The sequence below is a fragment of the Passer montanus genome, unplaced genomic scaffold (genome assembly GCF_014805655.1).
Source record: "Passer montanus isolate IOZ18808 unplaced genomic scaffold, ASM1480565v1 scaffold79, whole genome shotgun sequence".
In the NCBI taxonomy this organism is placed as follows: Eukaryota; Metazoa; Chordata; class Aves; order Passeriformes; family Passeridae; genus Passer; species Passer montanus.
This window is the reverse complement of record NW_024373145.1, coordinates 2,199,179-2,214,448: the sequence shown is the minus strand read 5'-3', so window position 1 is coordinate 2,214,448 and position 15,270 is coordinate 2,199,179. Positions and strand designations below refer to the sequence as shown.

At 38.9% G+C, this 15,270-nt stretch overlaps 1 protein-coding gene across 2 annotated transcripts; it reads right to left on the bottom strand.

Moving 5' to 3' along the window:
- Window positions 1-952: 952 nt before the first annotated feature.
- Window positions 953-14,064, bottom strand: GPRC6A (G protein-coupled receptor class C group 6 member A). Of its 2 annotated transcripts, XM_039731563.1 has the most exons (6): window positions 13,668-14,064; window positions 11,753-12,056; window positions 9,090-9,917; window positions 6,619-6,831; window positions 5,103-5,226; window positions 953-3,753 (listed from the first exon to the last, which is right to left on the bottom strand). In XM_039731563.1, exons 1-6 carry the CDS (start codon window positions 13,859-13,861, stop codon window positions 2,633-2,635), a joined length of 2,784 nt encoding a protein of 927 aa, XP_039587497.1. In that variant the 5' UTR covers window positions 13,862-14,064; the 3' UTR covers window positions 953-2,632. The 2 variants fall into 2 exon arrangements, with proteins under 2 accessions (XP_039587497.1, XP_039587498.1); XM_039731564.1 differs by lacking the exon at window positions 6,619-6,831.
- Between the last annotated feature and the right edge of the window lie 1,206 nt (window positions 14,065-15,270).

The window sequence follows — 15,270 nt, the reverse complement described above, 5'->3', positions numbered from 1 at the left end:
TTAACAAACTGCATTTTCCCATTTGATTTCTCTGTGAACATCACTGTATTTGGAGACATTTGTTCTTCCTATTGCTCTCAGAGATAGAAAACATACCTGTGGGATGTTAGTGTTTTGAGAAGTGGTTTCAGCATCTTTCCAAAGTAAGCAAAAGCAGAATGTGCTCTGGGCCAGAAAAAAGAACTGGTTCCTTTGGCCTCACATGGCCTGACCTATGGGCCACGGCTCTGGGAGCACCAGGGTAAGACTTTGCTTTGACTCTGGAAGGTGATTCCTGTTCTGTGCTCTGGGGGTGAAAATCTGCTTCAGGCTTTTTTAATGTCCCTGTGACTGACAAGAGGAATAGCTAGATTGCTGGAATACTAGGCAGGAGAATATGCACAAATGCTACTTTAGCATAATAAATTCCTATTTTAAGCTTTTTTATATCCTCTGTGTAGGGTAGCACAATCCCTTTACGTTTTACCTACATATGATCACTTGCTTCTCACAGACAAGGCATTTAAAACCATGTAACACATCTTGGTATAAGGTCTCTTTTTTGCTGTCAAGTCAAGCTCCCAAATCTGTTGCATCCTCTCTGCTCCACCATGGACTGTGGTTTGCACAGATGACCTGAGTAGCTGGAGAATTAGATGGAGCATGTAGGGCTCCTTTGAAATTCTGCCATATGTGATGTCTTTCCTCAGAGATACCTCAGCAGAGACCTTCACACTGCTGTCACCAGGCCCTGCTCATTCAGACATTCTCCTCATTGTCCTGCAGGATGAATCCCCTGCCACATACAGCTTTCAGTCTAAAGGGTGTTTCTAAGCAGGCTGAGGTCTATAGTGGAAACAACCTTACAGGTGCATGTATTGCTGTTCAAGGCCAAACAGAAGCTCATGGGATGAGGTAAAGAAATTAAGTAAGCAAACTCAATTTTAAACATCAATATGGCTTTAATCATTCCCTTTCATATAGCTTCAAGGCATGCTGCACTCAACACTTTTGAAAACAATAAATACATGTACAATATTACAGCCAAATTAACTTTTCTAACCAGCTGATTGCTGACAGTTGCGCAATGTAAGCTTTGCTTCTCTCTTTCAGGGCAAGAATTCTTGCTGCATTGGCTGTCACATTGTAGGAACTTTAACCTTATCATCTATAACCTCATACACAGAAAAGTATTTGCAACAACTGAAGTATAAATAGCATTCAACATACAAATATATACACATAAACCTTCATTCCTACAATCAGCAACAGAACATATATATTTACATAAATCCATATGTGAATTGCACTCTTGCCTTTCAAATGAATTTAAAATACCTTAATAGATGCACAATATCAAGGATTTTAGTATTATTTTACAGTAACATGGCACAGAACTTACATAGCAAAGTTTCTATGTTCTGGGCTTTATGAATATGGAAAAGTATTTTCCTGTTCCTGTATTGACAATGTAGTTCTGCTGTTTAAGCTCTGTCTGAAAAAGCTCTGACCATTATCTTGACAGAAAAATTCTTCCTTCTCTGAATGTGCCCTTTGCCTCTCATACAGAAGGCACAGCACAGCTGTGCTCATGGAGCTGCAGAGCAGACACTCATTCAGTGCAGATCACGCCAGGTCATCCTTGTGCTATTTCTGTGTATCCTAATGGTGCATTGTCATGTTCTTATTGAAAATCACATTTTAAAAAATATATATCAACCCCCTTAAATTTTGCCAGGATGCTCTCATGCTGATACTGGTCATTACATTATTTATTTATGCTAATGAGAGGAATCAATTAGTGGTTTTAAGTTTTGACATTGCACATTGACTTTACACTCTCAAATAAAAGGACACCCGAGGCTCGCTCTCCTTGTGCATCAGAGGAGGTGCATGAGGTGAATCAGTGTGTCTCTTCTGAGTATGGGGAAAAAAGGCAGATGAACATATGCATAACTATAGAGTTCCAGAAGAATTCTCTAATTTCTTTATAGCTCTGTCTCTAGTTCATCACCATGCTGGTAAACACAAGAAAATTTAAATGTTACTACAGCACTGATCTGGAATAAGTTGTGCAATTTTGGGGAGGGAAAAAAAATCATTTATATCAGATGAAAAGAGTTACTTTTGGAAGTTCAGAAGAATGGAAAGCCTATCTTAAAAGTGGCGACTAAAGGCCTGGACTTGTTTATCTTGGCAAACAAAGGCTGGGACAAGGTTCTCTTTGATCTGTAAAATGGGGCCAAGATGAGAAGAAGAGCTCCTTAAACAATTGAGCATCAAAGAGGCAAAAGAAGTGGGGAAACTCATGTGGTCCCACTTACATGACTGCGAGAAATAATTTTGTGATGCTTCTGCCTCACTTGAGGAAGGGAGGTTGCAGAATAGGTTCCCACAGGTCTATTATGTGGGCTGGATGGGGAAGGAAGGGAGCTGCTGAAGGGGACTGCACATCAGCAAGTTTGCATGAGCAAGGGATGGACTCTGTGAGTCAGGAAAGCCTTTCAGATCTGGTAATGGATAACTGCCTAAGTACAGGAAAAGGTGTTTCATGTGGTCTGACCTCCTTGGAGATAGCAAAAGGAAAGAGATCTGAAAGACAAATGGCTCCCTAAAATGGCTTTTAAACTTCTGGTACTTCAACACGGGGCAGTCATATGCTGGAGACTCTTTTCCTGACCACAGTCCTTCCAGCATTTTTAGGAAGAACTTTTCCTTTTATTAGTGACTGCCCAGGCACTTGGAAATGGCAGTTTCCATTCACAGAGTCATTCTCAGTTTTACAGGAGTCAGTGATAGTGGCTCGGAAGCTGGAAGATTTTGAATCTAAAGAAACCTGACTAACAGCAACGCTGCCTGCACTCTTAGAGGAGTAAGTGTAAACCATTTTGAGAAAGGCAGATTTTGTGTTTGTTTCTTGCTTGTAAATGATAATATAGCATTTTGGTAGAAAAGTGCAGCAGAGGATTCCATAATTGGATATTAAAACAACGATGATTTCCACTGCTGGCAAGTATTTGCCAAATGTAGTTGCGTAGACAGGGATAAACACAATCCATGCTATAAAGTAAATTAGCATGCCAAAAGTGATGAATTTAGCTTCGTTGTAATTCTCTGGCAACTTCCTGCCTTTAAAGGCAAATATGAAGCAAATAAATGCTAGGGCAGCAATGTAGCCCAACATAATCCCAAAAGCTACAATAGACCCTTCATTGCATTCCAGAATTATTGCTCTTGGGATTGAGAAATTTTGATTTACAAAAGGTGTCCTAAATATTAGCCAGAAGGTGCAAATGATAACTTGAATTCCAGTGCATGTGACCACAGTGGGAATAGGTTTATACATGCATTTCAGGAAATTTTGAAGCTTGGGATCAAAGCTGAAAGCTAGTAAAATTTTTAGTGACTTTATTAAAATACATGAAATGCAGAGTGTAAAACTTATGCCAAAGAGTGCTTGCCTAGTTTTACATTTGAATTCTGTGGGTATATCTATGAAGAAGACAGTGCTCAAAAAAATTAAGAAGTGGCTGAAGAGAATAATATAGCAGACAGTCAGACCACCAGACGCCTTTACTACTGGTGTGTCCAAGTTTTTGGTAAATATTACACAAATGGACAAGACCAGCACAACCCCAAAAGCAGAGAGGAGGAGGAGGAAGATGGCAAACCAGTCAGTCCAGGCAAGGAAATAGATTGTCTTCCTGTAGCACGTGCTGCTGTTGATGGGAGCCCAGTAGGTTTTGTTGTTACATCGGTAGCAGTAATCCATATCTGGAAGCAGCAAAAAGGGAAGGTATCTTAGAACCTCAAAGTCAATAAACTGCAAAGCGGATTGTAGGGACTTGAGATACAGGAGCAAGGTGGGAAAGGATGGCAAAGGGAAAAGATGGGTCTGACTGATGCTGACTCGGGCTGTCGCTGTCCAGGGGGAGGAGCTGCAGGGCTGCGGTGGCTGTGGTGGCAGTGGCACAACGAGCTAAGGACAAATGCCTGGAGCTCCCTGACAGCTGGGGAGCCCCAAGCCTTTGCAGCCAGGGGCAAGGAGGGAAAACCACCAGGTTTCTAAAAGTGTCTTGCTTAGCACTGACTAGTGAAATCTGATCAGAGAAACTTCAATTGAAACCTGAACAATGACTCTAGAGGAATCAATTCTCTTGCAAAAATTTGACTTACTTTTCTTTTATTTGTCTACTTTAACAAGAAAACACCCTAATATTCTCTTTACAGATAGCTTTTAAAATACAACAGCAAGAACACACATTGCTTTCAATAATTATTTGAAAGGTACTTTTGCTTTGCAATTCCTATTTTCTGATATGGAGAAATTTCACAATTAATTGAATAAGAAGATAAAATTTACTTTTCTTCTGCTCTCAGGACATTAAAAGTCCATGCTACCTTAATTTGCTTAATTCCATCTCTCTTCTCCATACTTAGTTTTCCCCTTTAAAGGATTTTGCTCAAACCAGTGGTAAAATATACATTAGATTTGACACTAGAATATACTGCTGTACAGTTATATCAAATAACACAGTTCTCTGTGGTAAGACACAAAATGTGCTGCTAAGCAACATATATAACCCTTGAACTCCATAGATTCATAGCTTTCAGTCTTTTGGGTTGGAAGGGACTCTCAAAGACCATCTAGTTCTAATTCCTGCACCAGGGGCAGGGTCACCTTTCACTACACCAGGTTGCTCAGAGCTCTGTCCAACCTGGCCTTGAAAACATCTAAGAATGGGACAACCACAGCAACTTCTCTGGACAACCAGTGCCTCACCACCCTCCAAGCCAAGAAATTGCTTCTGGCTGGGCTGAATGTACTAAGGAAAGACAGGGAGGAAAGGCTCTATTTAATCAGAGTAAATCTCACCGATAAATCAGCCAGAATTTCCATCCTAGCAAAGGGTAATGCTAGTCAGCTAGCCAACCTAATTGCTTTAAACTTGGCCTTTTAAAAAGCGTTTATTCGAAGTTTTACAGGAAATTGATCATGATCATAAGCAAATATTTAAATCCCATTCCAAAATTTAACCCAAGGTTCTCAAGGCACATTATATCCAAGCAAAACAATTGCATTGATATCTAAGTAAACCTTTATTTGGATACAAATTTTTTACCTGTTTGGTTGCTGTAATGGTTTTCTGGGCAGTAAACACACTCATAGCAGCAAGTGTGTGGACTTTCTGTAACCTTTTTCACCTGGCCAGGACTGCAGGGCTGGGAGCACGTTGACTGGACCTTCTGCAGTGTGCAGAGGGGGAAAAAAAAAGAGATCATCATCTTAGGTACAGCTAATTACAAGGGAGCATTAATACAAACCTCCAGGATTTTTGCAATTTGTATTTTTTTGTTATGATACGTATTTTAAGGAAATCTAAAAATGATGTTGAAAAACAGACATTGTAGGGTCCATATTTCTTGTATTTTCTCCACACAGTCAATGAGTAATAGAATGGGGCATTATTTTACCTGATAATTTTATTTTTGGGCCTGAATGCTAATTCCTGGATTTGTGTGAACATTTGAAATCTAGATCAAAGTCTCTCATTCAGCTTTGAACTTGCATTTAGACTACAGAGGATCATCTTCAAAGAATGCACAGAAGCATCTGAAGGGGAATTTGAGTGAACTGCTTCACAAATGAGATCCTGATACTCTGCTCAGCTGCTAAAGAGGGACACCTGGGCCTGAAGGAGATGCTTTGGAGGGTGCTCTGTACTGTACTGCAGCTCTGACACTCCTGACCCTTGCCAGCTTGTCCCTGAGCCATGAAGCTCCACTCCTGGGTGTGTGATCAGGGCCTTCTCTTGAGGTTTCACTTCAGATCCTCCTTTTGAAGACAATTTTTTGTTAAATGATCTGTCCTGAGGAACTCTGCAATCTCCTCTCCTTCCAAGACTGTTCACAAGGAGGTGGAGACATTTCCTTGCACCACAAAGAGGGACAAGGTTTGAGGTTTCCTTCTCTACTCAGCTAAGTTCACATGTGGAGACCAGAATTCAGCCCACCTAGTAAGCAGCCTCTCCCTGTCCCATTAGTGGGGAATGCCTCACAGCACGGAGCTGTGCCGTGAACTCAGACATCCACCCATGCACAGAGGACAGATTGTCCAGCTGGAACTGGCCGGGGCCACACACTAGTCCTGTCTGCACCAGTGCTGGAGCTCCAGGTGGCCCCACCTACTCAAGTTGCTGACCCCAGCTCTGACAGGGGCAAATAAACAACAAAACTTTTTTTTTTTTTTAAACAATGAAGCCAACACATCTGAATATTCATGTAAAAAAACCCCAAAGATGTGGTACGTAAGTGAGGCTTTTTTATGCATCATCATTTTTTATTTTAAAATCCCTTTGTAAGATTCTGGAATAGCATCCTTAGGACAGACATAACCTTCTAGAGGAATTCTGGAGAAATAAATAAATTTTGTATTGCTGTGCCTGCTCATAGGCTAACATGCATCTCAGGGTGCATGAAAGGGGTTGAATAAACTCAGAAAGGATTCTTTGCTCTAAGAGAACATTAAATCACACAAGAGATTTCTAGCTGGCACATGTTCCAGTAGCAAGTGCTGCAGGGAGAAAAAAACAGTCTTAAAATAAATTTCACACATTATGTCACCAAATTAAAAGTTACCTTTAAAGCCAGAAAATCTTTTTTTTTCTCTTCATCCTCAAAGATAAAGCCACCTTTCTCTGCATCGTATTCTGCCATAGTGGTGATTTCCATGTGGCCATCAATTTCTTTCCAAAGAAGGACATCATAATTGGTGCTCATATCCCCACTGGAGTCAAATTTGACTTCCTTATCATCATCAATGACTACAACTCTTTTAACTTCTTCTAGGAGCTGCACATAAGTGTAAGGAATGATAACATACACCTGTATCATGTCAGTGTGATAAACTGAGTAGTTCAACATATGTATGATAGTATCATGTTAAAAATAAATGCTTTTAGGACAAAGAGAAATATTAAAATTCAAATTAATTTTGTTTAAAGAATTACATTATACAGACAATCATGTTGGCCTTAAAAATCTATCATTAAAAAGAATAATAATTTCATAAAATCATAATCATAGTATTTTTTTCCAGTTTTGAAAATTTTGGTGTGATATTCAGAGCAAATATTTTTGCTTGCAAAAACTAAGAGTCTTTTGGCACACCCCTCCTTGTAAAGACCAGTGGTGAGCAGTGCTCCTGTTGTTACTTTACTGTCAGCAGAGTCAATCTGGGCAACATTTGCTTCCGGAGTAAATGCTCCCAACATATCTGGGAGTATCCAGCACTGTTCCCAGCTGTGACTCAGACTGAAATTTTGTATGGCAAGGTGAGACTCAGAACTGTTAATAATCAATGAACAATATATATGCTTCGTCAAGGCAACTGCCCAGCTCCATACTGCAATCCATTCTGTACAAGAGGGGAAAACTTCTGCCTCCCTCATCACAATAAAATGAAACAGGTCTGTGTGAATCCAGAAAAGGACAGGTTAAGACACATTATATATTCTCACTCCCAGTTCATGGGGAGATACAGAAATACTCTCATTAGCAACCATGGCTCTTAATTGAAGAAAAAGCTTTATTATTTTGCAGGCCTAATGATTTTTTTGGCAACAGCAATTAACTGACAAGAAAAAAATTCAATGTTTGATGAAAGGCTGAGTTCAACTGCATGTGAAAATCATGCTGTTACATGGGTCCATTTGTGATATTCACAGCATTTAACAAACTGCCACATATGCTACCTCAATAGGCTTTGTCAAATTTACCTAACACCTCTAGTAACACATATGCATCTAGTGTATATAATAGGCCAACTTGCCGTGTATAATGTAATTTTTTTGGCATTTATATAGTTTATGAAGAGCTGGTGTGTTTCTAACCAATTTGATTGGTGCATTTTATTTGGTTGCTGCATAGTTGTGTGGAAACTGAATAGGGTTTTTTCATTGCATTTTCATTGCATTTCATTTCATTTTCATTCATAGTAATTTAATTTTTCTGTTCTCCACTTTTTCATTTTGTCTAAAAATATGAGAACACCAGAGCTTTTTGAATACATCTTGAGCCTCAGACAGAAGGGGCTAATATTTAACAAACTTGGAGCAACTGATTTTTGGTATTTTTTGCAAAGTCTGTAACAACAATCACTCTATTGTTTCCCTGTATATGGATATGGATTATTTGGGTCCTAAGAGTTTTCTGTACATATATATGTACCCTTCCTAGAGGGTTGAATTTTCATGTCGAAGAAACATGTTATGAAAACATCATGGGGGAAATAATTATCTCTCAGTTCTCTTTATGAGTGCTTAACAACATAAAAGGAGTTCATTTGGATGTCTTGGCATTTAGTCCATTTATTATGTAAATGCAGCTCCATAAAAACTGCATTCCTACTAAACAGTCCTGAATTTGTCCCATTAGTGTTTACTAATTCATGTAATTAGTCTGATTGTTACTGGGTTATGGGTTGGTTGGTTTTTATTTCAAATCCCATATCTTGGTTTGACCTGCCCTGACCTAGGATAAGAGGTCAAAGCAAATCAGAGTGTTTCAGAGGTTGTTTGACTTTTAAGTGAATATTTGTTTAATCTTCTGAGTAAAAGTGTGTAAAAGTGAGTAGTCCTGAGCAGGTTCTTGGGTAAAAGGTCAGGTCAGGTTTACTTGTCTGATTTTTCCTCTTTTCCCACCCAGTAGTGTGATAACAAGTACCTCACCCATCTTAAACATTATGTCTTTATATATAAGTCAAGATCAGACAGAGGTACAATGTATTGCATTTTCAGTTTCAAGTAGAGACTCATTATGGAGGATAATACTTGAATTAAGACAAAACAGATACAGTGGTGAGAGAAAGAGGGAGAGGAAAATTGAAACTCTTCAGTGAATGCTCCTCTCCTGCAGTATCCCCATCTCTCAAGAGCACTTACAATATGTATCACAGTGGTTTGCAGCAATGGCACCAACCACTAATAGTCAAACAGCTGATAAGAAGTAATTTAGTAAAAGGACCAAGCTTTTATCTCCACGAATTTGGTGGCAAAAGTGCAATGAAAGTTAGGCAGAGAGACTGAGACCTGTAAGAATTAGCATCATACCTCCCAGGGAGTGAAGGCAGATGGATCCTTGCAGTCTCTGTCTTTGCATTGCCCTTTAATGGCGTGAGCTATAGCATAGACTGCAAGCATAGTACTATGGATAAATCCTGGTTCAACATTAGCATTCAAAAAATCATCTCTCCAGAGCTGAGGTTTACTCCCATCGTTTTCCAATAGATCATCCTGGGACTGGTTTGCAATGCACGTTTGAAAATCATGATATTCCAGGTGTGCGCAGACTGACAAAAGCATAATGTACTCATGTAAAAACTTGTTGTTTTCTGTAGGCTTTTTATGAAGGTTTCTCAAAAACTCTTGGAATGAGGAGATGTCTCCATTTTTAAATCCAAATCCCACAACTGTTCCCAGCTGTCTGATATTGGGAATTGTACTGATCTTGACTGCAGCGGACCAGTTATCACTTGCAATCCAGATTTTATTAACATTCATTTCAATTGCCTTCTTGAATAGTTTGAGCACATGAAACTGTCTCATAAAGACAACAATAACATTTACTCTTTTTTCCTTGACAATCTTCTCAATTGCTTGATCAACTTTGGTGTGAAAGGTGCTGTCAGAGAGATAGGCTGGCAGCATCTCCTTAAAAGCTATGCAAACGTTGTTTGCCATGGCCTGGACCCCAAAGCTCTCCAGAGCGAACCGCCCATTGTCATCGTCAGTGGCTATTACTCCAATCCAGTTCCACCCAGATTCACAGATCAAGCGAGTCATTGCCCTTGTCTGGTGAAAATCACTGGGGATAGTCCTGAAGAAAGAAGGAAACCTGATTTTGTCACTGAGGATTTCAGCTGATGATGCAGGACTGACCTAGGAAGAGTGAACAATTCAGTCATGGATGTGTTCTCCTCCAAAGGATGCCAAGAGATCCAAAGCTGCTATGATTGCTCTTTCTTCCCACCTGACCCAAGCTCCCTCCTCCTGTCAATGGGCATCCACAAACTGCAGCTAAAGGGGCAGGTTCTCTCTCCCTGCCTTTGGATGCAGACTTGTGCCCAGCACCAGTTACACTTTTTCTCCTCCACATAATTCAGTGAAGGCTGAGAGCAAATCAAAATGGATATGACAGTAATGATGGTATAAAGATTTTGGTTTACTCTGTTCAGATACCATCAATATGCTCTTTAAAACAATATTTAAAATACTGGCTATTTTTTGAGTCTCTATTCAAATTGCTTATGTTTTGTAATATTTTCCTATTACTGAGTGCTTTAGTATGGTTCACACACACACACACACACACATAAAACACACACACACACAGAGGGATATATTTTCTCACCAGTATTCAATTATTATATCTCAAAAGGATCATTAAATCAGTCAGAAGAACCTCACAGACAAATACAAACAGTAACCAATAATACAAAACCTTATTATTTTTTCATACAAAAGATTTATTATTTTTTTCTTGTGAATGTAGTTGGAAAAACATAAAAAGAACATTACTATTTAAATCTCTCCAGTTTTAATCCTTCCTTATTTTTTTGTTGGAACATTTTTCCCCCTATATTTCTTGACAGTTCTTAAAAAATAAATTTAAACTTTCCAAAAGAAGAGTCACCCATCTGGAGGGGATACCAAAATCTTACTGTGTCAGAACACTGCAGATGCTATTGATAAGAAAAATCTGTTGGATCCCATTTTCTATCTATGCTCTACTGCATATTTTTTTAGTCACTTGCCTTTTGATTATGTTCAAGTGTGGCACTTTAGTTTTCATACTCACTACAGTTCCTGTGGTGGCGTTGGAGGTCAGAATTACTTCCTACCATTGCAGAGGAGAAGATTCAGTTAGAAGTTATCTTTAGTTCAGATTTTATGTCTTTTCCACTTATTTGGTTAATTTATATCTATTACCAAAACTAAAGTGCAAGGATGGTGTGGAAGTGGGTCTGTTTCTTCCTTCTTAGTCCTGGCCTGGATCCCAATTCTTTTACAAAGGTGAAAGTAGGAAGGTTAGCATGTCCTAAGCACAAATGTGGGACTGTACTAGTCCTAGAGAAGTCAGAAATAGAAAAGGATGTTTTGGGAAGGACTAGTGTGGATCTAAACTGTTGTATTCTTTCACTTCTACAATTGCTTGAAGAGTACTAGGAGAAAATCTTTGGTTTAGAGCAATCTTCCTCACTTCCCTGTCCATAGTTTTAACTGATTTTAACATTTAATTTCTTTTGGGTTGGAGAGAATCCCTCAATTTCTGGTCAGATCAGATCTGATCTGGTCTCTCTTTTTTTTTTTTTTTTTAGCTTGAGATTGAGTATTGTCATAATCAGGCAAAGTGTACATGGCAGCTGTAACTTTGCTGCCTGAACAAAGTCCTGAGTGTTGTCCAAGGTACATTGGAGTAACCAGGACTGACCAAAGGCACTGCCAGGCTGACAAGAACCCAGCATGACCCTGAAAAAAACACTTGGATAAATGTCCCTTGAGTATAGAAAATATCCCTTACTGTCTTTGCTTGGCTAATTGAACCAAGGCCTCCACTTGAAGCTGAAGCCCACCCATCCTGATGTCCTTGGGATAAACCAAATCCTGCCCTGTAGTAAATATGTGGCTTTTGCAATTCCTGTGATCAGAGCCTTAATTCTTAGCATGGTAAATCTGAACCTCTGTCCACAATAAAATAGTTGTCTCAAACCTACCTGTGGGATTAACTGCAAAGCCAAGAGCCTTGACACTGCCATCGACACCTCTGAGTAGCTGGCTCCAATGACTGCCTTGACCCTTGGGATGTAGTCTGAGTAGTTACACTTGAACTCCACAGCATCCTCAGAAGAATTGAATTTAGACAGAAATCTCAGAGCAGACGCCATGGCTTTTGTAACTTCTGCACATGTGTCGTAGATCTCATAGCCCAGGGTAACTCCAGATAACAGCGTTGAGTTGTTGATGGTTTCAATGGCGTGTATCATTGCAAGTGTCTGAAGAAAAACCTGAATTTCAAATCTGTCAGAGAAACATAGGCGGTATTTTTTAGAAAAACTTTGTTGGAAGCAAGGGTGAAGCAAAGTCTGTTTTTAGCATATCCCCTAGAATTTTACAACTGCTGAAAAGAACTGATGGGTAGTAAGTTTTATGTGATTTGCTTGGGTTTAGTGCACAAAAGATTAAAAACCTCTTTTTCTCATTTAACAGGAGACTAAGTAAAATAAACAGAAAACTGAAAATATACTTGAATAAAAGTGGTTTTCTGGAAAAGAAGAAGGTACTAAAAATTTAATGTTCATGATACATGAAAATTTGCAAGTAATATCTTCAGGAAGCATCTGTCAAAGTCAGTGAAGATATTCTAGTTTACTATACCTGCCCACTAAGTTTTTAAAAAATGTATTTATTTTCCCCAAAAGCATGAAGCAAAGAAAATTAAGTACTGAATGTTTCAGAATAGAAGAAAATATTTCAGAGGTCAAGGTTTCTAGCGGTTGCATTGGTGTTTCTAAAATACTCTTCAGACCTGATGAAGTTGGCCCAGATATTTCCCCTCATCTCCAGTGAATGTTATAATAGGCAATTAACCGAAACTGAGCCAGCACAAAATGTCTACAATACAACCAACACTTCTCTCAGGCAAGCTTCTTGAAAGATTACAAATCTTGTGATCTAAATTAAATTTCAGAGGGACTTGAGATAATTTATGTCTCCATAGAAAAATAATGGAAGACAGACAAAATTATCACCTTAATCAACATTTTGACATAAATCCAGATTAATATCTACCTGCATGCCTAGCTGATTATTAGATTCAGATGTGAGATTAAGTTGTAAAACTCAAATAAAATTTGTCGATTGGCACCTATATTTCAATTTTTTAAAACAGATGCTTGGAATTCCTGGTCTTAGGAAATGTTTATTATGTACTTAAAATAAAATTCTTCACCAGGTTTCCTTTTTATGCATTCCAGAAAAATTGACATTTCAAGCACAGTAGGATTTGGCACCAACAGAAAAAATATTCTGATGTAAAGAAAGCATGCATGACAAGGTGTTTATATGTAGGCTATTCTGTAACATAAAGACACAATTATAGTTCCAAGTGTAATAATGATGGTAATTTAAAAAACAATTACAGTGTCACCATCAAGATACTATCATAGATTATAACTGAGCTGCCCAAGAGATGGGAGGCAGACTTTACTATGGGCTTGGGGAAAATAGAACAGTCTTCCTCTGTCCAGACCATGTAGGTTCAGCTTCATAACAAATAATGAATAAATGCCCAGCTGCGTCCTTCAGACCTACAATAAATTAGCTATATGGGATATATATGTGGAAATCAGATGATAACACAAACATCCAAGGCTATTTTATTATCTTTGAAGATTGAAATAAGGTCAAATGCTCATTCCCTTCCTCAGTAAACTGCCATATTTTGTATTGCAACTTGGCCATATTTTGTCATCATGCCTTAATTTATATGAAATTTATGTGATGTCCAAATAATTTTTTAAGTCTAAGCAAAGCAAAAGAACCAGAATTTGTTGACCTTAACATAAGAGTTACACATCCAGTGTCAGCGCTCTCTTCTTTGCTGTATGTTGCATTTCCAGTATTACTCACCCAGCACAATTCTGAATTACTGGCTTGATGGGATCTTCTTCTGGATGCAGCATTTCACTGTGAACTGCAAACAAGCCTCCAATAATGATGTCCCCTGGAGAACTGGCACCCACAAAGTCATCAGCATTCTGGCAGGAGAAAGCGACATCGGTGCTGACCACGAAGCAAGGGATCAAAAAGAGAGCAAATGCCATGTGCCTGCTTTGCTCCCTCACTCCCAGCTTGGAGTCAATCGAGCTGCAGCGCCAGCAAGGGCTCCTGTGTCATCTGTAAAGAGCAGCAAAGGACAAAGGCTGCACTCGAAAGCTGGTCACACCTCATAAGGTGCTTGTATTTGCCTCACTGGAAAAGGCTTTTTTATTGAAGGTACTAAAGCAGTGCTGTCACATAAAATGCGAAGGTGTGGCGGTGTGAGAGTGGAGAGGGAGGGAGAAAGATAAATGAGTTTAAAAGGAAGTGCTGGACATTAAATCTCTTATGTTGTGGTCAAAGTTTCTGATACCTTATCTGAAACACGTGGCAAATATTTTGGTATAAATTTGGGCTTGTTTTGAATTCCTTCCAGCTGAGTGCCGTGTGCAAAGAAGTAATTGTATAATATGGTAGTAATGACACTCCTGTGACCATGTTTTGAGAGGCTGGTCTAAAAATGTTAAAATACAAAAGATCCCCGTGTCACAGTGTGCTTTATATCAGACTCTGGTTCAAAAATCCCAACCCCAAACTACTAAAAGACCGCTTGTCTCTCAAACCCTTATAGGTTTTAAAATCCTGGTATAAAAATTATTTGGATAAGTTAATATTCGTGGGTCTGAGGTACATTTCCAAGGGACTTTAGTGGGCTGTGGATCAGGTTCCATATTTACAAACCAGGCCAAGTCTGCTGCTGATTAATGTGATAAACACAGAACAGTGGGAATCAATAACATTAGTCCTAGTTTTTGCTTTCCTCCCTGTCTGACTGAGGACACAGCACACGAACAGCAGCTCCTGTGCTGTGGGAGGAATGGGAAGTGGCTGTTCTCACCACCACTGTTCTCCTTAGATTCAGAAGGAATCAGATGCTGTGCCAGAAGGGAGCTCAGGGCAGGGAAAAAAGAAGCAGAAGCCGGACTCTCAGCTTTCATAAACCCCAATATTAAACATCAAAGTGAACCTCCTTAGGACAGAAACGTGACTTATGCGAATAAGCCAATTCATGAGAGGCACACAGATCTGATCTCTGATCTGATCTCTGTTTGTGACATTGGTTTATTTCCTGTTTTCTTTTAATAGCTTCTTCAGATTGTGCTTCTTTTGGCAGTATGCCAAAACACTCCCAAAAGAATGGGTTCAGTCATAGCATATATTGTCTGTGGTTGTACAAAATCTAGGTTTACACAGAAAATTTCAACCAAGGTTTATTTACTGGCAAAGAAAATTAGAAATGGGTTGTCTGTTATGCATTCTTTTTGATAAGCATAATGCATACTGTATAAATTATTCAAATTACTATATTTTGCTTGTTTTCTCAATAGTCTCTTTGTAGTAAAATATCCATTTATAACCAAGATGCTTCTTGTAAATGCAAATGCAATAGACAAAATACTTGCAAGTGCAAATG